Genomic DNA, 26169 nt, shown 5'->3' with positions numbered 1-26169 from the left:
GACTAATCCTTTGTTTTCTTTCAGATGATAATGTAAACTGGTACTCCAGTAGCGAAGAGGAAGAGGGAAGCAGTGTTAAATCAATATTAAAAACCTTAAAGAAACAAACAGAGAATATAGGAATCGGCAACAACATTCCACAGAACAACATATGGTCATTGTTCCTACTGACCCAAGACTTGCTAAAGAGAAATGTTTAGGGAAACCCAGGCTGTTGATCCAAGACTGAGATCCACTCCTAGATCAAATACTAGGAAACCTACAGAGTCGTCCATCTTTTGACCCAAGGCTTGCACGGGATCCCAGAATGTTAAAGGTTAATGAAAGTGGTCTTGCAAGTTCTTCTGTTAGTGGAACAAAGTTAGATTTACATCATGCACCCCACTGGAGTTAAGGTCAAGCAAAAAGGAATGGATGATGATGAAGAGGATGCAGAACGAGAATTGAGAGAGAGAGCTTTTCTAATACCTTTGGAACCTTTACCTGGTGTAACATTAAGGGATCCAAGATCTCAGCTTCGACAGTTTAGCCACATTAAAATGGATATTATCCTGACCAAACCAAACTTTGCTAAACATATTGTATGGGCTCCTGAAGATCTACTTCCAATACCCTTGCCTAAACCTGACCCGGTGTCTTCAATTAATTTACCTCTTCCTCCACTTATAGCTGACCAGAGGCTTAATAAATTACGTAATTTAAAAAGTGATCCCCTTCCAAATGCAATGCCAGCTGACCCAAGACTGGCAGCAAAAGCAAAAATAATATAACAAGCAGAAGTGGTTCTTTGGATCAGTCTGCAGATTTGCATGCCAGTAGTTCAAGCAAATTAGGAGATCCTCGCTTACAAAAAAATGTTGATCCCAGACTCCACAGACTGTCTAGTACAGATACTCACCATGGAATCACAAAGGATTCTCATCTTCCAAAATTTGACCCTCGTCTAACTAGATCTGGTATGGTTCATCCCAGCCCTCAGAAGCTGTAATATGTAAATCTGACCCAGACATTCTGCCTCCTTATGCACCCAAACTGTCATCAACAGGTGTTAGACTGGGAACTCCAAGCTCAATACTTAGTGGTATTAGTTTGTATGATCCAAGAGACCACAGTTCAGCTTCATTAGACCCAGTGCCAGTTAATTCAGGAGAGAATGGAGAGAACCAGAAAAAAAGTATTTGAAAAATACTAGCAAAAATGAATCTGCTCTGTCAGAAGACATGTTGCCACAGAAGTCTGCCCAAATGTGGATAAAAATACCGAAGGGTCAGCAGAGGCCAATTTAGAAAAAGCAAATAGCATCAATAAATCTCAGGCTAAGCACTCCAGTACTGCACCAGCAGTGCATAATCTTCCTATCCAAGCTTTATCAGGACTGATCAGACCACAGTATAGTGATCCAAGGCAAGTCAGACAGCCTGGACAGATCAATCAAATGCAAGATAACGATCCAAGTGGGGAATCTGATGATAAGTCACTAAAAGATGTTTTCAAGACTTTTGATCCAACTGCTTCACCATTTTGTTAGCAATTGCTTTATTAAGTCTTTTTACAGTTGTGAATATTGCAGTTTTCTGCTGTTTTGTAACTGGTTTACCTATTTGCGTTATTTATTTTTAAATTATAATTATCAACACTTTTCAGCTGCTAATCTCGGAACCACATGCAGTTTCACAGTATGCTATAGTGTTTGCACAGTATTTTCTATATAATACTTTTCCAATTTCAGGGAGACTAATAATTGACATGTAGAAAAGACTCTCTATCATGTTAGATCTGATAAAAGCACTTTCATTGTAAATAAGTCATTTAGAATTCAACTCAGAAGACCTGTATATGTGTAAGCTGTCTCTTTCATAATCAACATTTAGATATTATGATTGCCACTTTTGTATGATTGTATAGATTCAAGCAATATGATGTACATTACTGTGAGAGAGACTCAGACAAGAATTGTCTTACTTATCAAGCCAAACCTACTAACTGAAATATACATAAAAGAAGTAAAAGGAAAATGTTGATCCTCCTTTTCAGAGCAGTTGATGTAAGGCATTGTTTTATTCGTGCAGTCAATATTCTTAGTGTAAAAGATACCTATCACATATTGAGGAGTTAAAATGTCATATCTTTTTAAAGTATTTTATTCTATACTGTATATAGAAGAAATTGTGAAGTACATAACTAGAAGAACATTACTGTTAAAGTGGAGAATACCTAAGTTGTCTAATACAAAAAAGTTTATTTAATTTTTCATGCATACACAATTCTGAATTAGTGCGATAGCTTACATTTTGGTGTTCATGTATTTCAATGTATTTTTGTATTCAGCTGCTTAATTTGTATTGCTTTTTTTTGTATTGATGTAACTGCAGTACTTGTATTCATTGTGTCTTATCACATTTTTAACAAAAAATTAAAAGATACAATCAAAGTCTGGTAGTCGCTGTTAAATTGATAAGTCTTCTAAAATACCAGATTGTTACACACATGGAAAACAGTAATGGAGCAAGTCTGAAGTAGAGATGATGATTAAACTTGCTGTATTATACTCAGGAGCCACAAGAACTTGTTTCTCAATTCTGCAGTCCTTTAGTAGGCAAAACTCTCATTAATTTCAAAGGGAGTGTTAGCTCAGTCATGGGTTCAGGGTCAGACCTTTAGTAAGAGAGAGGGTTGGGGTTTTTTGGGAGGTGGAGTTGGTTTGTTTATATAAACTAAAATATGTAGATAGTTACGCACAATGACACACTCCGTATGGAGTGTCCAGCAGTATCATGGATTTCCTTTGAGCATTCATGGAGTAGCAGGCTCAGATCATAGCTGTCCTCATTGTCTCCTTTGTTCCTCTCTTTGGGCTGTTTTTGTATATAGTTGAGTTGTATAGCTAGTTGATTGGTTTTTGTTTTATTTAAAAAACTAGATTTTGATGCCTTCACTGCTGCAGGAATCATGGCTCCAGCCCACTTGGGTTACTCCCTTTCATTATATCTCCTCTTAGTTGGGCTTTTTTCCTTTTCCATTTAGTGTGGTGTTTGGCTTAGTTAGGACATGTCATGGCTGAGATAACACCTTAATGTTGATCACGGATGACTATTTTAAGTGTCTGTTGTGCCTGTGTGAAAGCAGTATTCCATGCAAGTGCTGTAACTAGCTATCTTAACTTCATGAACAGAACTTCACTTTTCAATTTGATTTCCTGATTAATTTCTGAAACTTAATGCTGTATGAATAAGTAGTTCTATTAAAAATCAAAATACACATATTAAATGGATAAAAGCTGGCATGCTCATAGATCTGAAAACAGTTGTTAATTCAGAGTTATCAACTAGTGGGATTGGTGGTTGGGTCAAGTGCTGTTCAGTACCTAATTATCTGGAAAAAATACAAATAATACAAATGTATAAAGTTTGCAGGTGACACAAAGATTGGTGGGGTAGTTAAAAAGAATTACTTGGACAGGTGAGTAACCTGGAGTTTTTGGTAAGCTCAGGGAAGTTGAGCAATATGCATATTAATACAACCAAATGCAAGGCTTTACATCTAGGAACAAAGAATATAGGTCACACCACCTGATGGGGGCTGTATTCTGGAAAGTTATGACTCTGAAAAGAACTTATGGGTTATTGTAGGTAACCAACTGAATATGAACTTGCAATGTGATGCTGTAGTAAAATGGGCTCATGCTATACTTAGAGAATATCTTGCAGGAATAGGGAGGTGATATTATCTCTGTATGGCATTAATGAGACCACTACTGGAGTACTGTGTCCATTTCTACTGTCCATGGTTTTTAAAAGATGTTGAAAAACTAGAGAGGGTTCAGAGAAGATCTTCCAGAATGATTTGAGGATAGCACCTTAAAGTGAGACACCTTTAAGGACCCTATCCTATTTAACTTATTAGAGATTTAGCCATAGCTGCAAATACCTCCACAGGGAAAAGATATCTGATGGTTCTTTAATACCAGATAAAGGCATATCAAGAGCCAATGGCTCAAATTTAATGAAAATGAAAAAAATTTAATGGCAAGTGTAACTAGCCATCAAAACAGCTCGCTTAGTAATGTGATGGATTCTCCATCACTTGTGGTCTTTAAATTAGCCGATCAGATTTGTGGGTTTTTTTAAAAATGGAATTGTGGGTTTTGTGATAAAAGCATGAATTTTGCCACAGTCTCAGGGTATGGCCTAATAAAGATTTTCAGATATGAGGCCATTGCCTACTCTTAAAATATCTGCCAAAGCTAACATAATATTGTCTTAATAGGCAAATAATATTGTTTTACAGTTGGACTTACAAGGGGTGTATTCTTGAGTTTGCTTCAACCCATGACCTTAAAATTGGTGAACACGTTTTTTTACTAATTTTGATTGTCAATGTAGTCTTGGCAGAATTGCATCACATAGCCCTTTTTTCTTTCAGATGCTACCTTGGTTGTGTGAAAGCTGCTTGGTGATTGGCTAATATTAACTTTACACAGTAGCTAAAAGATACTAGATTACTATTGGCTATTGCAAGTGCTTCAAACGTTAAAAAGATATACGCTTGCTCGAGAGTCATCTCCATCAACAGAGACATCTCATGCCTCTACTGACTGCGGCAAGTAAGTGTTATGCCAGAAAGAGACAGATGCAGAGTTGATTAATCCAGCAGAATCAAAAAGAGAGTGTGCTGGATCTGGCTATCAAACTCTAGAAGAAAATATCAGATGTTTCCATTTCTCTTATCCATAGATATATGCAGATTATGCTGATGGTATTGAAAAAACACTTTGAACAAAAAAAATTGATGTTGGCACAAATCTTGCTACATGAAGTTTAACAGGACCAAACTTAAAAGGGCTGGGGTGGAGGGAGCTGAGAAAGTTGTGGCTCAGACTGAAAAGGAAATACGTTGAAGAGACCAACGGGGAAAAAAGGCATTCTTTGTGAAATGAACATACTTTCAGAAGACCTCCATGAAGTTCCTGCCCTCAGCATTGATAGTCGGGCTAGTTGGAAGTTTATACTTCAGCTGCAAAATCAGTGCTTGTTTGCAAAACTAAATGCAGCAGACTTAACGGCCCAAGAGGCAATATATCATACAACATGTCTGGTCTCTCTCTACAACAAAGTCAGGGAGAAGAAAACCAAGCAAAGCAACACAGAGAATTTGTTGCATGGAATTGCCTTTGTTGAACTGATAGCATACGTTGAAGAGACAAGGTTGAATGAAGATGTGGCTGAAATCTTTAAAATAACAGACCTCACAAGGTTCTGTACAGCTAGATTAGAACAGCTGGAGGGTGACACTGGCTGTGCAGATTCACAGTGCAGAACTAAAATCCCATATCCTTTCATGCATTGCAGATCAACCAGAATATTGGACGTCCCCTCCGAAAAGCACGTGAGGAAGACTGACGAAGAAGCACTTCACCTGTCCCAAACAGCAAAAATTATTCAAAGGGACATGTTTAAATTGAAAACAATTTACTGGATCATTTGATGCTGGATGCCAAGCAAAATGTGTTCCTGAGTGATTATTGGCACTGATGTCCATAATATTGGATGGTCCAAACATTTAAAACTCAGAACAAATTTCCATTCATCCAACTACCCTTATTTTGGCACTACTATTGCAGTACCACAGCAACATCCATTGCCACAAAGGAATAGAAAATTTGTACCACAACAAAGCTCAATAAATGCCTCTACCAATCGACATATGCAGTGGTGTTTTAGCCATGTTGGTCCCAGGATATTAGAGACACATGCTGAGTGAGGTGATATTTTATTGAACCAACTTCTGTTGGTGAGAGAAACAAGGATTTGAGTTACACAGAGCTCTTCCTCGGGTCAGCTGGAAAGCTTGTCTCACCAACAGAAGTTCATCCAATAAACCTTGTCTCTCTTAACCAGTCTACATTGGTTTTACACTTCATGCACAGCCATGAATAAGTGATCCAGTAGCTACCTTCTTTAAACTTGGATTGTCCATCTCCTATGAGAGCGTGTCAGCCACTTGTGCCAGCATGGCAAATAGTGCATGCCAACACTTCAAGGATGAGAATGTAGTCTGTCCTCTAAAGCTTCATGATGGTCTGTTAACTACTCCTGCCACACACAGCATAGACCACAATCCTATGCTCCACCACGGCAACATGCTCCTCTCATGGAACTAGGGGAAATCACTTTTTCAACATCCCAGTACTCAAGTGGAGGCAATTGTCTGTGGAATTCCCACCCCAGACTTTGAGACTGCAGCATAAGTGAAGAAGACTATCTCATCACTTCCTGAGTCTTACACACTTGTCCCTCCATTCATCTTAAAGAAACCCAGTGCCAAAAATGTTGAAATCAAGACTGAACGCCAACTGATTACCCAAGCCCTGCAAGGAGAGTGCAGGTGGCTTGAACAAATACGGCAGGCAGCAAATCTGGTTATCTTCAATGGAGATCAAGACATTTCTTGGGCCACTTCCCAGGCTAGCAAACAGTCAATGCCAGAGTTCACCCCAGCCACCACTCCTCCTCATCCCCATTTTTCAGATGATTCCAAGTCTGTGGCAATGATTTGTCATGCTGTGAATGTGATAAGGAATGCTGTACACCACCTAAACCCATGCCAAGTTCCAGTGATCATTGTGGATCAACCCCTTTTCACCATAACCATACAGATGCAGTGGACCTGGCCTATTGGGTATGGGGAAGACAAAGCACTTGTCATTATTCTGGGTGCACTTTATCTGGAAATGGCAAGTCTAGAATCGTAGAATATCATGGTTGGAAGGGATCTCAGTAGGTCATCTAGTCCAACCGCCTGCTCAAAGCAGGACCAGTCCCCAACTAAATCATCCCAGCCAGGGCTTTGTCAAGCCTGACCTTAAAAACCTCTAAGGAAGGAAAAGCTGATTGGAGATAGTAAATGGTTAGAAAGGCCATTCTTCAGGCCAAACTGACCTCTTCAGGAATGGTTGACTTTCTTGAAAATCTCTCATGTCATATCTAGTAAATGTGCCCCAAGTAACAGCCAGTAACCTGTACGCCTTGCTCCAAAATGCATAGACCACAGTATACCGAAGGTCTCAGGGAAGATGAGGTCCCCATGGAGTACGATAAATGATGTGACAAGGGAAAGCTAGAAAACCCAATGTTCCACTTCTGGCATACCACACTTAATCTGGAGCTTTTTGTATTGACCTGTGTTCTGTCAGTCCACTTGTTGTTCAGTGTGGAGCCTGGCCTGCACACAGGCTTGTTTGTGTGCTGGTGGTGAGGACTGTTACAATCCTCAAAGTGGCCAGTGTAAATCCATATGAGTCTGAGACTGCAAATGGTTCGGGTTTAGATATGTAGCATTCAGCAAATATGTTAACAAAGGCTAGACACATATACTGTCATATTGCCCATTGCTGAGGAGTGTTAGTGTTTTGCTAACATGATGGTGTGCAATAGTCTACCTGGCTTCTGCTATAATGAATACATTATTAAAAAAAATTGTGTCAATGAATAATTATGAACTTATCAATACAACGCACAAGGCTAACACTCTTTAAGTAATGAGCCATATTAATTTGTGTCAGACCATTTGTATGAGTTGAATTTTTCTTTTAAAATAAAACAGTGATAATTTGTGTCAGAAATCTTTTGATTACTAAAATTTGTCTTAAATCCCATTTTATTGGTCATTTTTTCTTTCAAATTTATCTTGACAACTTAAGTACATTTTTGTAGCCTTTTCACTTGCACAAAAGGTACATGGGTACAAAAATCTTGCATTGGAATACCTTGCTACTCCTTTACAACACCACATCAGATAAGTATCTAAGGAACACTTCTATTAAAATAACACAGTTGTTGCTTTTTATACAGGGGCTGCTTCATTGCCAAGAATGACCAGCCTGGGCCTCCAGACTATATATGCTAATGTCACTTATTTGTGAAGGTCTCTCTTGCTCCTGGGCAGCATTATTAGCTTCTAAGGAGGTAAGTGGCATTACTGTCCCTCCCCATTGGTGATGTCATTTCCTGCAAGAGTTAGGGATCAATGACAGAGGCCCCCTCCTACTCCATGGCTGGTTATTGAACAGGTTTGGAATTTGGGGGTAGGGGAGATAGTTCTTAATTCTGAGACGATGGTTCCTGAACCATAGCTGTAAGGGTGGGTTCACACCCTGCACGTGTTCTGCGAAGTCCGAATTCATCCCTATCTGAGTTTAAAGTTTCTTTGACTCTGTGCCACAACAGCTTTTTCTTCCACTGAATACAAAAGGCAGCTGCCTCTGCTGCTTCTGAGTCAGGATCTGGCTTTCGCAAACCCTGTTTGAAGGAAGCAAAATAATTACACACATTAATATACTTGGATAGACAAAGGAGTTTAAAATTTCTTACAGTACAAAGGGGCCTAAATGATAAGAGCTGAAAACACAGTTGTTAATGGGGAATCAGCTAGTGAGGCCCCCAGGGATTTATTCTTAGCCCAACGCAATTCAGTATCTTCATCAATTAATTGGAAGAAAGGGAAATCATTGCTGAAAATAATCGGTAGATGACCGAGATCTGTAGGCTGGTAAATAACGAGTACAGGTCACTGATACAGAGCAAGCTGGATTGCTTAATAAATGGGGTGTAGCCAAGCAGCATTTGTTTTAATACAGCCAAAAGCAAAGTCATAATCTAGGAACAAAAAATCCCTGTGTCCTGGAAATCAGTGACTGAAGAGGGTTTACAGGTTATTTCCAGCACTTGCCTTTTGAATGAATCTTGACCTATACCAGTGGTTCCCAAATGGGTTCGTGAAATGTTACAGGGGGTTCTCAGGGAAAAATTCTGTAATGGTGGACAGAGTTGTCCCTAGGGACCCCGGGCAGCTGCCCGGAGCCCCTGGACTTCCAAGAGCTAAGCAGATCAAAGCAAGCATCTCTATCACACAGAGGAGATTTAAACTTCAAGACTCCTTATAAGAAATGGAAAGGGAGGTGGATATTTTTTGCTGTTTTTTAAATTAAATAGGCAGCTAGTATTGTTTTTAAAATTATTATGAAGAACAAGTTTAAGCTTTGTTGTAATGTGCAGTGTTTGCCTGGACTGCTCAAGCCCTGAATGCTTGTGTAGGAGAACCTCCTTGAGTTGGCTTCTTAAATATCTTCATGCTGTTTCACGTCTGATACTCCTTGATGGAACATAGGAGCCTTGTTTTATAACAGGCTTATTCAAAGTGATACAAGTTACGAAAGTGAGATCTTGGAAGAAGGTTGCCATTTTCATAATGTAATGATAAATAATTAAAATAGTGTGTAATAAGCATATCATAAAAACAAATTTTATATTTCCAAGATCACTGCTTTTATAATTTATACTCAGGTAAAGGAGAAAATACCTGGAAATACTCATTTTTAGGAGGGAGTTCAGGAGTCTTGACATTTTGTTGCAAGGGGTTCACAGGTTGTTACAAGTTTGGGAACTACTGACCTATACCAGTGCACACTTACTTTGACGCACACAGCCTCTGCTGCCTTCAGGGACTGTAGGACCACTTGAAACAGATTCTGTGCATTGTTCACCAGTAGTTCAGCAGAGCACTTACTCCCTGCTGTTGCTGCTTTTACCCTTAAAATATTTACAAATTTAAAGAGAAAGCATTACACAACTTGCTAAGTGACTACATACTGTCATTCTAGAGTCACGGCTGGCTGAGGGCTTCCTGGATCTAGGAAGGTCATAGAACAAGCTGATACATGTGGAAGGAAAGTGCTCCAGTACCGCTGGCCCATGCTCATGGAACAGTTTTGACTACAGAAGAGATTTTCAGCTTTAAAAAGCCGTTGTAGGGAGAGCAAAAGAATAAAAGCAGGAGCAGTAGTAGCCAGAATGGAGAAGTAGCAAATGCAATGCTGAAACCTGCTGTAGCCTGAATGCCCAATGATACTGCTGCCAGTGCCTAGTTACAGACCCTTTCCCTCAATCACCCAGTGTGAGCCAGTCCAGCAGTGGTCCTTCCGGCCAAAGGGGGACAAAGGAAAACTATTGCTGCTATTTGCACTTAGCCTGTGTGCTCAGAGTGTGGAGATGAGGGTGACATAAGCACTGAGACTGTGGCAAGAAGAAATGGGGGAGATGCCTCTGAGCTCTGTTTAACTAGCACAGAGAGCTATGCAGAGATATTCAGGACCCCAGAAAGCCAGCAATGGCATGGCACTCATTGGTCAAGGAGCCCAAGGGACACAGGTGCCCACCTCACACTGGGTTTCGGAGTGTCAATGGAAAATTAACTGCAAGGAGCCAGAGAACCTCCAGGCAGACGTAGCATGGCGGAAGCCTGAGAGCAAGAGGGGACATACATGCCTCCTAGCACAAGTAGTGTTAGCTCTGGAGAAAGCTGTTCAAACATTAGCTCAAGGCTTATTCTAGGCTCAGCTGAAGCCCAGAGGTGGCTCAGCACCAGCTGGCTGGGAGGAGGATTGGGCTCTCAAGACAGACAGAGAGTTTAGCACTGGGCTATTTTAGAAGTGGAAAGAGATGGGAGTGGAACCTTCAGTTCTGCACAGCAGTGTATAACACTGCATGGGAGGGTAAGATGTGCTGCTCACGAGAGGCTCCCTATTGTCTGCTATAGGAGTCGTTTCTGTAGAGACGCGTCATGCACACGCACTGATTTTAAAGGGACGCTGCTGCGGGCTGTGGACCCCACCATGCCACGTGCTGAAAAGTGGAAGTCGGTGAGGAATCTTCATGAATAGAAATATGTAACTATTTTAAAAAATCCGTAATTCAGAAACAAACTACAAATAGGATAGTTATACTGATCTCAATAGGACTTTGGTTAAAATGCCTTCACTCTGCTGACTCGGCAGCCAGTAGCAGGGATCACCCTAACTAGGATGTGGAACAAAAACCAGGGGATATGTTGTTTTTCAGCTTGTAAGAAGGTAAAACAAAAAGGAAAACTCTTCATGGCAGAGACGGTCTTCAGCCAGGTAACTAGACGCCTACCACTGGTGCCATATGCAAATAGGAACAAGACAGACAGTCAGCAGTGTCCTTTAAAATCCCTTTTTAAGAAGGAGTTAACACACACATCAGCCTTGAGAGAGAATATGCTTTGAACCTTCAGTTTACCTGGAAATAATTCTGAGCTGGTTGCTGATTGTTTGGATTTGCTCAGTGACACACAGCAATTCAGTTGCACATCTTTCATCTAGGCAGTTCTTTGCAATCAGGTGGCCAAATCTGACAAACACTTGCCCATTGGAAGCCATTTGACTAGCACAGGCAGTGAGCTGCTCTTTGGTCTAAAATTAAATCAAAAGAAGTCAGGCGAGAGAGGGGGTGTTTGCCATAAAATGGATGTAAAACCTACTGTTGTCTTATTCGCACTAGCACATGTTAGCACAACAGAACCTTTTATCGGAGCCTGGCTGAGGACACTGATTGCCCAGCTGTGTCAGGTTTGATGATGTCACATGCATGTATCAACTCCCAAGAGGGCAAAGCTGGGCCTCACAACAGAAACACCCACAAACTTCCTAATGCCCCTTATGGGCATGGGGTGGGGATATTAATGGGCAAACAAACATCATAAAGAGACCTGTGGGAATGGTTCAGAGGCCAATGGAGAAAACAGGATAGTTTTAAAGTGCTTTCAACATCCGAATTGCAGCCACTGCAGCAGCAATTCATGGCTCATTCCGCCATTTCTAACCTGCTCTGTGAAAGCTACATTGTGGACTGTTTGATATGCCAAACTCCGTCAAAGAACTGGAGTTGCAAATAGACTTTGGGCCCCAAACTTCAGCAGCCAGCAGGCCTGTGGGTAGAAGAGGGAGGGTAATAGTTCCAAGAGCCAATGAATAGATTGAAATAGCAGGGGAAAGGGGCTGAATAATCTTCCTTGCCTTCCTCTTCTCTTTTTTGGAGGAAATTCTTTTCAGAGAATTGCAGATACACTCACACTAATGCTATTACACCTGTTTTAAATGAAACGGACATTGATTGAGTCTTCCTAGGGGTGTGCACAGGAGTTAGTGCGTGTTCAGTCTTCTCATCATAACACCCCCTTTCTGACTTACTGAGGCATTGTGCTGTCTCTACAATGTGGCTCAGACATTTGTGATCACCACAGATGGGCGCTTGGAGGATTTAGCTGGCTCTGGTTACCGAGTGAAATATTTCCTCCCATCCTATAACTGCTGGCAATACCGTTATTGGTCCCTTCCTCTTTAGAAACAGTGCCATGTGAGACATCCCAGTGGCCATTTCCTTGGTGACTTGGGACATTTTATTGCTGTCATCCTGCCACTGTCCAGCATCCTCTGGCAGGGCAGCAGGAGTGGCTTCCTTGCCCTGCTCGCTGCTAGTGGAGTGGGAGTCGTTTGGAGAGTCAGTCAGGAGCTGTGAAGACAGTGAAACAGATTCACCTCAACCAACCGACCTTCCGTTTTACCATCTCTGCATTACTGACGTCCATGGCAAAGTGCTGTCATGAAGAGAGTTTAGACAGTCCCTTTTTGGCAGAAATACTTTTTTAATGTAGGAAATGGGTATGTTTTGAATTTTTGCACATGCATATTCTTGAGCTTGTTCTACAGGTTTATTCCTTGAACCATTTCTACTAAGCAAAACAAACAGAAACGTTGCCTAGCTCCATCCCATCCAGTAAGCCAAGCCTCAGTCCTCGCTTTCCACTGGACTGAGTCTAGCTACCCCAGGGGTCCCTTTAAACCCGTATGTCTCTTTAAACAATCTCCTCATATTATCCTCTGACTTGCACCCCAAAGACCATCCTCATTGGAGCTGACAGTTAGTTGTGAGCTAAACCAATTTTATCTGGTTTATTTTGAAATGTGTGAATGCCTGCTGCAACTGAAAGGAATAGTTTTCAGAAGCTGAAAATGGCAGCCTCCCACACGCTGCCTGACTAACGCATCATATTGGCTTTATGTGGTTTAGAAGCACTACCGGCCAGGTCCCGTCCAATCCTCCCTCCTGCCCAAACAACTGCAAATGCTCAGCAGGATGCTGGGTGGAATATTGCAGTACAAGAGAAAATTAGAGTTGATTAGCGAGTTTAGGGGGTAGCAGATGTAACTGCCACATAAAGAGCTGCGCAGAGAGTTCCCACAGCTGGGCAGGCATAGCTGCAGGAATCCCACAGCTGTGCCTAGCCATCAGACTTGTCTTTTGTCGTACCCACAAAGGCTGAAGATTGGAAGATTTATTCAAATGACTTGATGTCCAAATTTACATGTTTTGCAGAAATGGCAGCAAGCATCCTGCTTACCAGCATAGCAAGACTACAGCATGGAGCACATTCCATGGTGCAGGATTCTCGCACTACATTCAAACAGCTATTACTCAAACTATGCACAGCACCCAGCCGCCCTTTGCGAAGCCCAAAGGAAATCCTAGTCAGCTGGGCAAGACCTTCCATATTCGTCACTTTCAAGCGTCAGCCCTAACTTGGCACCTGAGCGGCTTGTTCCAGCACTCAGAAGTCCTTCCAGCCATCTCTCGAAGTCAATAGAAAGATACCCAGGGACTTTAAAGGGCACAGCATCAGCCCCATATTGCACGGCTGATGAAACTGTATGTGGCCACAAGCTAATTCTAGGTGCCCTGCCTGTCTTCCTGGGCAAGGATTTTAAAAGTGGCTGCTGGGAGTGGGGCTCCCAGCCCCTGCTGACATTCAGTGCAACTCATGTGCCTAACTCCCTTGAGACCCTTTGAGATCCCTGCTTCCCTCCCCCCCCCCTTTTTTTTCTTTTTACTTGACACAAGGAGGAATATATATAAGTGGAACTTCTGCTGTGGTAAATTCAGGCCCTCTCTTCCCCACACCCTCACTTCCCTCAAAGAAAAAAAAAAGTCTGATCTGTACCACTGAGGTAGCCTCCAATTTCATTCTGCAAATCTGCATGTTCACTCTATGTTCTGTGCTCCCAGTATCTTCAGTCAGGCATCCCCTGTGCAGTTCAAAAGATCTGGCTATTTCAAACAACTGGAGAAGAATGTGCTAGCCACTCACTAAGGGCAGGTCTACGTTACTGCTTAAGTTGATCTAACTTACATCGCTTAGGGGTGTGAAAAAGACATCCCTCCTGCGCAACACCGGTTCTATGTCAGTGGGAGAGCGTCTTCACCAGATGCACAGCAGCACTGGTACATCTGCACCCATGTAGGGCTTTTTTGCTAATTGCAATTATCTCCATTTCAGGAAAAAAATCTGCAAATTTTTTACATTGTGCCTAGCCTCTCAGAGCTAGTTGGAAATACCAACAGATGACTAGTGCTGATACCTTTTCGTATTTGGTTTATTTTAAATGTATTTGTCCATCACAAGTGACCAATATAAAATCTGGTTTCCAGTGAACTCCAGCTTCCGACACAGTTTTGCATCAGAGTTAAGTGAAGTACAAGGCAATCAGCCGGCTTACCTCGTTAACCCAGTAACTGTGGTGCTACTACACCTAGGTAATCTTGAGCCCTGCTATAGGGGACACTCACTGCATGTAGTTCTGCTGCTCGTAGGATATGGAAGCAACAGAGACAGTGAGCGAGAGAGGAAGATGGTTCTGTGCAGCCACAACTCCAAGTCATTGTATAATTTTATTTAAAAAAAAACCAAAGCAATCTGAAATGATCAAGACATGGGACTCTTGGGCAAGCAGTGAAATGCAATTGTCACACTTTAGAGAGAGATAAATAGCTAAGATCTACTATACCATGATTTCAAATGCATCCCTGGCAGTTAAACCTCTGGATTCACTCATGGTAGGCCAGGCATTTGCTGAATTGGCTTGATGTGTGAGATTCTGGTGTTTGGTGCTGGGTATCTTGGCTGGGGAGAGCTCTGCTTTGCCATGACATTGGTTTGCAACAGCACGTGACTCGCTGTTTTGTAAACACTGCTTAATGAGCTCCAAGGCGGCTTTATCAATGTCCTTCAGTGACTGAAGCTGTGTCACCACATAGTGAGCTTTAGCAGACCACTCCCATGCAATGTAGTCTAGCTGGACCAGTTCCTTGTCCTGCTGGCTTTGAAGCTGCTCACCAGCTCTTCCTAGCAGCTCAGCAGTAAGGAGGAGAAGGTGGTCTGTCAGGGAGAGCAGGCTTTCCCGCATTTTTAGATGAGCTGTGTTCTCCAAAGCATCTTCTATGGTGGTCTTGACCAGTTGGACATTTGCCATTATCTGACCTGCCTGTTTAACCATCATTCCGTCACCTCCCTGGGCACGTGCAGGAGGCCAAGCCAGTATGAGGATGCTTTGGATGACCCTCGTGTACTCCCGATTGGTGCTGGTCAGGAGGAGCAGAAGTGCTTTCACTCTCACAGCAAGCTCTCGTTGGAGCAGCTCAGCACGAATGGACAAGTTTGTAGCAGGCACTGGGGCGACAGACAGAACATCCACCACTTGCAGCAGAGCTTCAGTTAGTACCTTTACCTCCTCCCGGAGCGCTAGGATGTCACGCTGCACGCTGTGTTCAGCACAGGCAAGATAGGACAGCCGGGCTGCCTCCTGTATTCTCAAAGAGCTCTCAGAGACAGCTGCCAGGACATCCCGCAAGCGAAGCTTGTGCTTCATTGTATTCCTCAATTCACCTAAGAACAAAACATCTCGTCCTGTGAACTGATCCACAGCACTCAGGAGCACCTGAATGCTGACAGACCAAAGAAGGCAGATCCCCTCGAGATGGTCCTGGTGAGAATGGAAGCAGTCAGAAGACAGTGCCTTTTCAAGTAAATGCTTTGTATTAGTCTGAGCACGTGTGAATTTTGCTTGGACCCGTACAAACCTTTCCTGAATCTTAGGAACTATTGTGCACTCCTCTTTACAATCTGTATGTGCAACATCAGCTGCTAGCTGAACAACTGTTGCTAACGTCTGCATTATCTCATCCAAAGTTTGTTTGCTCTTCAGAAAGTCTGCTGGAGCTACCGTGCAGAACAACTGCTGGACTAGACTGTACCAAGAGCCTGCCACAGCCACCAGGCATTGGTTAGTTTCACAAATCTTCTCTGATAACAAAACAGCTGTTGGAAGAAGTCTGTCTGCTCTGGAAACTGGGTTTGGACCTATCTCCCTAGCTAAGCTAATAACAGATGGCGTTAATAGAACTATCTTTCTGTAGTGGGTCAGCTTTTCCAGGAGTGGCGACTTGACAATTGGTAAGGCTTCCTGAGCTGCATCCACACAACAGTCGGAAAGTTCAAGTAAACCACAGCAAGCAGTGTTTACAGCAGTCATGTCATGTTTCTTTGCTGCAGTGATGAATTCATTGATCACAGGATGTAAATCCACTCTTCCTGGGTTTAAGTTACCTGCTCTTGGAAGCATCTCAAGAGGAGAGGTGGCTGACGGAAGCTGTTCACTTAAAAATTCTTCCACTAATTCAGTATTGTGAGTAGGGCTCTGTTTTATGACAGCTGGTGGTCTGAGCTCTATGTGGTCCTGGGCTGAAAAGCAACACAGCTCTTTTGGAATGTCAAGGCTCCGAATTTGTTCCCGAAGCGGACTCAGAATATCTGGATGATTGGACTCATCCAGCCCCGCTCTGACGTTTCGAGTGGAGTCCATCAGATGCTTTACTCTCTTTGAAAATGCGTTTCTAGTTTGTAGACAAGAGATGCCTTCTAAACAGTGGCTAGTAGCAGTTCTCACTTCCAGAATGGAGATTTCCAGTTGCTTAACTAAAACTAACAAACCATTCTTGAAAATGGGATCTCTGACTTTATCCACAAATCTGTTAGTAACTTGGATCACGCGAGCAGCTCGGCTGGTCATATGCGCAGCATGCCAAGAAAACCTTCCGGAGTTCTGACTCTCTAGTTCTTGTTCACAACACTGTCCGTGATCGGCCATTTCCTGAATAGACAGATCGAGGAATTCGGGCAAGTTGATTGTCTCATCGACACACGCTAACAAGCTTTCTGTTGTCCAAGCCCATCTTTGATAGAAGGTTTGTAGTTGTTCCTGGATGTTAATCTTATTAGGATCTTTGCTCATTTCCGTGAGGAGTAGAGGCACCGTGGCAAGGAGTCTATTTAAACAGTCTACACGATCTTCAATTTCTTTAAAGATTTTGAGGTTGGTGCACCGGGCCAGAACAAAATTTGCCACTTTGAGCATCTGATGAGCATGACTGAAGAAGGCAGTAATAAGAGGCTGAAGTTTTCTTAGAAATCCATCCTCTCCCGCAGGAGAATATTGCACAGTAGTAGGTTCCAGTGCAGCCTCCATTAACCTTTTCAGGGGTTCATGAATGTCTGTGAAAGTGTCCAGAATCTGACACAAAACAGCAGTGAGCATGGTTTGATCAAGAATCTCCACCTCAACTCTCATCGCATGACATTTCTCTTCTAGGTTACATTCTAGTTGGCTTTGTGCTGGCAGTTCCTCCATTACGCTGCCATAGTTGGAAATGCTTTTCTTGAGCATTAGGAGATGATGGCAGTGCTTTATCAACTGCAGCTTAATACTTGGCCTTGATGAGTTAGCTAAAAGCATGCAGTGGAAGATCACTGTTTCCACACACAAACTGAATTCGCCCTCAGCTAGGTGAGCAGGGTTTGGGTTGAACAGGAGGCCCAGCAGCTGGCTCAGGTCCTGGGAAAAGAGCCCATTTCTTTCCAGAAGTTCCTTGTTTCTGGTGGTGTTTGTCAGCAAGGAAATCAGTTCCTTTATGGTGCTATTCATCAAATGGAAAATGTAGTTTTTGGAACCACTCACTTGCTGGTCCTGGGGGTGCTTCAGGTGACTGTGTTTTGCAGCATGCAACATCGGGACACACTTCCTAAGGAACTGCAGCGTCTGGGCCAAAGACTTCTGAGGAGGAGAATCTCGGAGCGCTTGGATGTGTCTTTCTGTCAAATTGTTCAGCAAGAGCAAGGACTCTGAAAAGTCACGGAAAGCTGCCAGCAGGGCTGGCATGTCTCCTGCAAACTCGAGTGCAGTCAGGCAATCCCGAAGCCAATGAGCGGCCTGGGTAATGCTCGTCACTACAGCATCATCTTCGAGCTGGAGGATCTAGTTGATAAATCAGAACAAAGGTCACAAAAAAGGAACCACTGACCATTTCCCAAGATCTGTGCTGTTCTTTCTGCTAGGAACGTACTTGTCATTTTCAGCTTGCTGGCTTTGTGTTTAAAATGCCTGTGTGCGTTGATAACATCTGTCTAGGTGAATTTGAGAATAAAAGTGCTCCTGGTGAGTGATACTGGATTGATAGTGCTGAAACCTGAGGGTACAGAACTCTTGTGACATTACAAAAACACCCACAGAGCATCTCAGCACTACATGAGCAGTGATGATCACAGCGTCTCCTCGCTCTTCAAAACGAGGGAAGCGTTACTGACCACTCTTGGGGCACAGAGAGGTAAAGTGACTTTGTCTGAGGTCACACCAGAAATCTCCCAATTCCCAGTGTCGTGTCTGACCCACAACCCCAAACTACTTCACCTCATTGGCTCAGCTGTAGAATGGAAGTACCAACACAGCCCTTCTTTTATAGGGCTCATCTGCTCTGGGGTTTGCAGATGAAAAGGACCATATAAGAGCTACAACATACTCTGTGTGTGGCGAGTCAGAGCCCCATTATGCTGGCGGCTCTACACTCCTGTAACATGACAGTCCCACCTCCAAAGAGCTTGTAATTTAAGGGCTTGTCTACACTGAGGCTTAGTGTGTGCCAGTTGGGCGGTACATCCAGAGTGCACTAGCCTGCCATGCACTAACTGGCCATACGGTCCCTGCTCTATGCACTAAAATATCTGTGGTAAGCACCGTTGCGCAACTTCTGGTGCACAGTAGTGGGGACCACGCAGCCAGTTAGTGCTCTGTAGCTTTACTCTGCACCACTTGCCACACACTCACGCTCTGTGTAGACAAGCGCTTGGTACCCACCTGTGCGATGGGGGTACTTAGCAGTGCCTTGCCTCCCAAGAGCGCCAGAGGCTATCATCTTTATCATTTCTCCGACACTTAGGGTTGCCAATTTTGGTTGGACATATTCCTGGAGGTTTCATCACACAACATAATCTTTAATTCCTGGAGACTCCAGGCCAATCCTGGAGGTTTGGCAACTCTACGGATGCTCCTGGTGGGCAGGACAGGGCAGACTTGTCCGGCAGGTGATCTTCATTCCCCACCACAACCTTGTTCTCCACACACATCCCATTCCAGAAAACACAGAAATTAGCCACTGTGCAGATCTCCCCTGAGAAGGCAGAGCTGCTGGGAGCAGGGCTGGTGCAACCATTTAGGCGACCTAGGCAGTCGCCTAGGGTGCTAGGATTGGGGGGGGGCGCCATTTTCTTCAGCAGCGACCGCAACGGCCGGATCTTTGGCTGCCCCGGTCACCGCTGGCATTTAGACAGAGGGAGCTGGGCCAGGGGGGAGCGGGGGGGGCCACCTGCAGCAAGTAACGGGGGGGGCGGCACACAGGGGAACTCCCTGCCCCCCAGCTCACCCCTGCCCCGCCTCCTCCCCGAGCACGCCATGGCTGTTTCACTTCTCCCGCCTCCCAGGCTTGCAGCGTCTAAGCTGACTGGCGCAACGAGCCTGGGAGGTGGGAGAAGTGAAGCAGTGACGGGGGGCTCGTGCGCAGAGCAGGGGTGAGCTGGGGTGGGGCAGGGGGTGGGGAGCTGCAGCGAGGGGGGGGGGCCTCAGGGCGGGGGCACAGTGGGGGGGAGGGCGCAAGGTAGAAGTTTCGCCTAGGGCGAGAAACATCCTTGCACCCGCCCTGACTGGGAGGGAATGAAGGGTTAGTGGAGGAGGAGTGTATTTATAGCATGCAAATGACACAGCTGCACTACACTCACCTTTACAGTCTCCATTAAGACTCTCTTTGCTGAATGAATCAGTTCCTCCTGATGACTCTGAACGTCTGGCTGAATATGAAGTTTCTGGGCCACCAGTAAGATGCTTCTCCCAGACGCGAGGAGAGATTTGGCAGCAGGCAGCATCTCCCCAGCCAGCAGCTCATCGTTGGACTCGTGAGCCACCCTGGCAGAAGGATGCTGATCTCAGGTACGCAAGGTCACACAGACGCCTTTAATGAAACGCGTCGCTGTATGGGACTGGGACTGTATGGGACTGGGAAAGCTACTCCAGAGAGGAGCCAGACATCCTGACCAGGCAGGATACAACTGGCTCCTAATGAACAGACCTCTCTGGAGGGTAAGCAGATATAGGGCAGGGGAGGAGGGGGTGGAATTGTGCTTCCCCTTAATTAAATGTTCTGGTTTTTAAACAGCAGTCCCATGAGTGTGTGGTTGGGGGTAGAATGGACCCTCCCAGTAAGAGGGGAACCCCCTCCCTGCTTGCCTGCACCCCATCCCATACTAACTGTTCCCCTGCATCTACTAGGTGGTCAACTAACCATGACGGTATCTCTGTGGCTAGTAAAGGAGGGGCTGGAAATGACAGCTGCACTGCAGCCGAGGAGTTAAAAACCAGAGACATCTTCCAGAAAGCAGCAGACTAGAGTTAAGCAACACTACGGACACAGACAAAAATTAAAAACTAGAATGCCTATATCCCAGTGTGTGAGGCACTTCAAATCAAAACGCAGGGAACCAGAATGCCTGGAACAAACGGATAAATTAAAGAGCAACAAGAGAAATGTGGTCTACAGGTGTCCGTGCCTGCTCCACCTGTAACACTTGTACATACATACACGCAGATGGAATTTCATTTTGCTCTCTTTAAAACGCAGTGTTACCTTCTTGCAACATAAGCAAGTTCTTCAGTAGCTTTGGCTAATTCTTCGGCAGCTTTTTCTAACTCAGCTAGGCGCTCGTTATTCACCCCATCCCACTCGGCTGCTATCATTAAATGACAAAGTTGAGCTGCCATGGGTGAAATAATTCTCTCAATGGTTTTGTTGGAGGTTACAGCCCTGATGTCATACAGATAAAAAGGCTCCATTGCTTCTCGGCTACAAACAGAAGACACGCAATTAAAGATTCATCTCCACAATACAGTAATATTAATTAACAACAGAATGCACTAACTCTGCACCTTCCAGCCAAACATCTCAAAGAACCTTGGGAATATTAATGAATTTAGTCTCACAACGCTCTTGCATTGTCCCCAATTTTGCTGCAAGCTGTTTCTACAATCAGAGGATGGGGTGTGCACCCCGCACTGGCTCTGGTGGGGTTAATACAGGAAAAAGAGGCCAGTTAGCCATAAGCTGTACCTGGAGGAGAATGAGGAGGCAGTGAGAGTGAACTGGGGATGAAGCTCACCTGGGCAGGAGCAGGGGCAGGGGTGGTGTCTATAAAGCTGGGAGCTGGCAGCAGGGAAGGGGCCCACAGTGAGGAAGCTAGAGAAACACTCCCTGGTACAAGGGGGGAGAGCAGGAGCCTGTCTCAGGAGTGTGGGGAGCAGTAAGGGCTGGGAGAGGAAAGTTCTGAGCTGCTGGAGGAGGGCCCCTGGATTAGAAGCCATTGTAGAGGGTAGGCATCGGTTCCCCTACAAGCCACTTTAGCAGTGGCATATTAGGGGCAGCATATCTTGGGATTCCCAGGGATGGTTTGGAAGGAGATGGTTAATACCCCAGGATTGGGGGGTCTTGTTTGTGACTTGACCAGAGGGTTAAACCATGAAGAGGAAAGTGCTGCAGCTCCCAGAGCATGGGAGAGGCCATGGAGCAAGTGATGGGATGAGGAACCACAGGAAGAGCTGTCAGAGCATGTGAGGAGCTAATCCCCAAATAGGCCACTAGGAGGTGCCAGAGTGGCAAGAGAGCGCCCCCTGTTGCAGGCATGGCTCTGGTATGTGGCATCATTAAATGTTTGGGGGTCTTATGCACGCCACTGATGTCAGTACCCATTTACATCAGTAGTGAATTTGGCCCAGCATGTTAATGTCAGCTTATTAGTCAAAATGGCTCAGATGAAACAAGAGTCAACTTGCTCCACCACTCAAAATTCAAACGTAACCCCAACCACCCCTTTGAGTTTGTACTATTTCCCCTTGATTAGTTTTCACTTTCCTGGGCTGCTGCACTTCCTACTGCCAGACTAGAAATGGAAAAGATCAGACACTTCCCAGCTGCTCCTGCAGTCTGAGCAGCCTGACCTGACACAGGCATGCCAAAAAGCTTGTGGGAAAACCCTATCTAGTCTCAGGAGAGCTCCAGCTTAATTCTGCAGCCTCAGGTTTCCTCTCCACCTAATAATCTCATCACAAACCACCCAAATCATGCTACTGCATGGAAGTGAAATGCTCCAGCGACTGGCCAAAGTTAGAGTTTGCACTAAGACCCTTACAATTATTCATCACCTGCCTGTCTCATGGTTTCAGACTTCAAATTCACCTCCAAAACTATGCTAATTTTGCATACACTGGTTGTACACAGGCAAGCATTTGCACATGCCAATTGGACAGCTAGATGTTCATTTACCCACTCTGTATGAGCAGAGGTTAGTTTTGAATGCAGCTGTACGTGATCATTTTTAAATCTGACTCTTGGGGTCTGTTACAATTACTTTATTTCTATTGAATCTTCTATTTTAAACAGATTCTGAATATTCAGAATCTATCAACCCTTCCCCTTAAAAAAATGTAAGAGTACCACAGGTGCCTTAAATAACTGAATAGCAAAGCGAAATTTACAGGGGAATTAGAAATATGTGCTTGTCACCTCTGCCCCGTGCAGACTCTGATGATGATCGTGTATAATACATGAAACCACATTGTGTGACAATGAAGTTAATCAATAAAAAAACAAGAAGTGTTTTATTCTAGTAACACTGTTACAGTGGCAGTTAAGTCGTTTTGATAGCGCTCTCAGTGATGTACCATGTACTTCACATTAAAATGTTTTTAATACAGATTAGTGCAATTTTACTTTGCTTGTCTCAGGTGATCTTGTCATTTGAACAGCTTTCCGCTGTAAATTATAAATACAGGAAAGCTATGCTTATAGCAGGAACCACATCAAGTACAAAACCCCCCTGAAAGCACTCTCTGAAATTAACAGTAAAGGTTATTAGACACCTGTGAGGCCTTGTTGTTATTATCCAGGCACACAACTCAACACATAATGGACAGAAAAACTTAAATTCACTTTACCTTGTGGTGAAATGTGTTTCCACTGGTTTTCCAACTGCAGTTTAATTAAGGTAACATTACAAGCTGCAATTCAATAGGTGGTGTGCACTTCTTTACAAGTAACGAGAAGCTAGTATTGCTGTGGGGTCTCATAGCTACAGGCAGTCAGCTGATGGCTGTGCTGACATCAGAGGCGGTAGTGTTAACTAGCCCTCCCACCGATTTTAAGCACGGAGCTAGTAGAAACTCCACAACCCCCAGCAACAAGCACAGCGCTGGTCAGTGAGCGGCTATGGTGGGGAAATGTCTCAGCTACTTATTCTCATTTCAATCCCCTCCCCTCTGTGAGAGAACCATGTGTCTAAATGCAGGGGGAACAATGCCCCCATTCATAAGTGCAACCCAATTCCTATTGTAGCTGACGTGAAAAATGAAGCAGGCAGCTGTACAGCAACGGGGACGTTCCCAATAGTCATTGGTTGTGGCCAGATTGGGCCCAGCCCTGATGCAGACTTGCCAAGGAATAAGTCCCCCCCTCCCCCAGTAAACTCCCATCCTCCTAGCACACTGGGGGAGAGCTCCCCTGACCTTGGTTCCAGAGACAGGGAGAACAGGGGCTGTGCACCTGCTTTTATCCCACCCAGATCGGGGGGCAGTGAGGCTGAGCAGGCTGGCAACAGCAGAAACAGGTGCTGGGGAGAGTGGTCTGGGCAATCAGAGACCTGCTGCAAGGGAACAAGAGAGAGACACAGAGATCCCAGCAAAGGAAAGTGAGTGGAGCAGCAAGGAGGGGCTGAGTTGTGGATGCCCTGTAACCCCCCTACCATACTGCTCTGAGACCAGCCATGCAGGGAGCTGTAACTGGCCCCAGCCTGGGGGAATTCATGCCAGCTCATGTCCAGGGAGAGGGTGGCGAGCCCTGTGGGGTAACGGCTGCCTGTCTGCAGAGGCATTCCCGGGCTAGTACTGAAGCAAGCCCTGTCTGAGCTGTGCATAGCCCCAGACCAGGCCGCCCCACCTTGCAGCAGCCAGCGGAGGGCTGAGCTCAGACAAGGCCAGGGTTTACTCTGGTCTCTTTTTCTTGCCTTTCCAGTTGACCCTTGACTACAGGCAGGTGAGCAGCCCATTTCCCTCCACTCCCCCTACCGTACTCGGCTGGTGCATTCATGCATTTGGGAGATGGGTCTTCATTCACTCAAGCCTTCTGGGGAACAACATCCAGTGATCTTTTGAACTGGGGTCTCTGTTGTAGGGGAAGATTTGGGGCTTGTACAGGAGTGGGGAGGAGCTTGACGCTGCTAGATATTTTTGTGTGGCACTCTGACACCATCACTCAGCGGGCAGTGCAGTATCCTAGTCACACCCACTGTCTGGGGCTATCAAACCAAAAAGCCTGGCTTCACCCCCAAGAAGCAATTGTTACTGTATAGAGTGGGGGGGATTGTATGTATACATAGCAAAGAAATAAGTACGTATCTTTTCAAACCTTTCAACTACTCAGTATATTTCGAAAACTTCTAACAAGTTTTCAGGCTGTTCCTGAGAAAGGGAAATTGGTTTGGTTTGGTGGTATGTGTGTGGGTGCCCTTTTTAACAGTTTAATTCAAGACACTGCCACTACCCTGGTTAGGAATATGTTAATTGTTGGGAATCTATCTAATGGGGGGGGAGGAGCACTCTACCTCAGAGACGGAGGTGGGCAAGAGGAGCAGCTGGTGAGGAGGTACAGGGCCAAGAGGACATGGCGATTTGGAAGCTCCTTCATCATGGTCTCCAGGTGAATCTTACCAGGGGCATCCTGGTACCCAAAGTGTCCCATACTCTTCTCTTCCTCAGAAGCAGCATTGCTGGTAGAGCACAGTGAGATGTTGGAAAATCAAATATCTGGTATTTGCCCAGACCTTTCCCAGTTCTCTCTATAACCTTTCTTAGTACGAACATTGAGTAAGCAACTATTCCTTAATAAATCATGTCTTTTGTATTCCACTCCACAGCAACCATCCCACAGTGGGATTTTGTTTGCAGGATATCCTGTAAGTGGGAGAGAAGCTTTATGCTTATAGGTTAGTGGACAATATGGGGCATAGGCAGTGACTGCTACATTTGAAGTAGCATTTATTTTTAGGATTCCTGAACTTCCACTCTCTTTCTGAGTTCTCCAACAGCCAGAGAGCATGAGAGATAGAACTGTCGGTAGGAAGAACACCATGTGCCAATCTCAGGGCAGGTCAATAGCAGCATAAGCTGAAATGTCCCAGCATATGACATGGGGCCAAGAGCGAAGTGAGACATCTTACTACTTTCAAAATGAATTTGGAATACAGCTACAACAATCGAGAGAAAATGCTTGAATGAGCAGTGGAGGCAGAAACCAAAGGCTTAAAGGGTAGGAACTGAGCACCCAGGAGTCTCCTAGCCAGGGATGAGCTATTGCACTGACGTGTTGCATCACTGTGACCGGAGAATGGCTCTCTGGTCTGTTACTATATCACCTCTGCAGGAGGCCTTCAGGGGATAGTTAAGGAAGAGGAGGAATCAAACTGCTTCTGGGCACAAGGCCATGTGGTGCTGGTATCGAGTGAGTCTCCTTCTTGGCCGAGGGAGCCTCTTTAGGATATTTATTCATTGGGGAGAGGGGCAAGTCCCCTCCCCTTTAATTTTTCCCGGGAGTGCTGAGCATCTCCTCATTTCTCCCCTCAGTTAGTATTTATGGAGCTGTACAGACCCCATGGAGCTGGAAGGGCCCCCGAGGGTCATGGAGTCCAGCCCCCGCCTTCGCCAGCAGGACCAGGGGGTCCCTGGGTGGCCCCTGAGGGCTGACCACGCAGGCTGGGTTGAGCAGGGCAGTGCTCTGACCCGAGCTCGGGGGACCGGATGGAACAGGGACAGGCCGCGCTGGGGTCTTTTCCTCCCACAGGCTCCTATTACCCCCCCCCCCGCTGGACGGTTCACACTCGCTGCCCGCTCGCCCCGGTCACATCCCTCAGCTGGAAGCGGGACCGAGCCAGGCCCCGCTCGGGCCCACTAACGGCTCTTCCGAGCCCCCCGGCGGGCCCGCTGCCGCTCCCCGCCCGAAGGGCCCGCCGGGCGGCCGCACAGCGGGGCCTGCGGCCCGGGGCCTCTCAGCCCGGCCG

At 45.1% G+C, this 26169-nt stretch overlaps 2 protein-coding genes across 7 annotated transcripts in view; one reads left to right on the top strand and one right to left on the bottom strand.

Annotated features, from left to right (window-relative positions):
- The window catches only part of ZC3H6 (zinc finger CCCH-type containing 6), a 64048-nt gene extending 58276 nt beyond the window's left edge, over positions 1-5772 (top strand). The window contains 9 exon segments of the mRNA XM_030558215.1: positions 25-114; positions 117-202; positions 205-273; positions 275-379; positions 381-759; positions 762-956; positions 959-1174; positions 1177-1233; positions 1236-5772. Of these exon segments, the coding sequence (XP_030414075.1) occupies positions 25-114; positions 117-202; positions 205-273; positions 275-379; positions 381-759; positions 762-956; positions 959-1174; positions 1177-1233; positions 1236-1528 (1490 nt within the window). The 3' untranslated portion in view covers positions 1529-5772.
- A 1866-nt stretch (positions 5773-7638) lies between these two features.
- LOC115649328 (catenin alpha-2-like) lies at positions 7639-26042 on the bottom strand. 6 transcript variants are annotated; one of them, XM_030558209.1, is made up of 9 exons: positions 25761-26042; positions 24718-24882; positions 20697-20912; positions 19795-19978; positions 14699-18001; positions 12177-12368; positions 11097-11269; positions 9470-9587; positions 7639-8297 (listed from the first exon to the last, which is right to left on the bottom strand). In XM_030558209.1, the coding sequence occupies exons 1-9, from the start codon at positions 25790-25792 to the stop codon at positions 8100-8102; spliced, it is 4581 nt and encodes a 1526-aa protein (XP_030414069.1). In that variant the 5' UTR covers positions 25793-26042; the 3' UTR covers positions 7639-8099. The 6 variants fall into 6 exon arrangements, with proteins under 6 accessions (XP_030414069.1, XP_030414070.1, XP_030414071.1 ...); XM_030558210.1 differs by having other exon boundaries at positions 24718-25066; positions 25761-26041; XM_030558211.1 differs by lacking the exon at positions 25761-26042 and adding an exon at positions 23057-23090 and having other exon boundaries at positions 24718-24806.
- Positions 26043-26169: the final 127 nt, after the last annotated feature.

Source organism: Gopherus evgoodei, chromosome 3 (genome assembly GCF_007399415.2).
Source record: "Gopherus evgoodei ecotype Sinaloan lineage chromosome 3, rGopEvg1_v1.p, whole genome shotgun sequence".
In the NCBI taxonomy this organism is placed as follows: Eukaryota; Metazoa; Chordata; order Testudines; family Testudinidae; genus Gopherus; species Gopherus evgoodei.
This window is presented reverse-complemented; position numbering and strand designations above follow the sequence as displayed.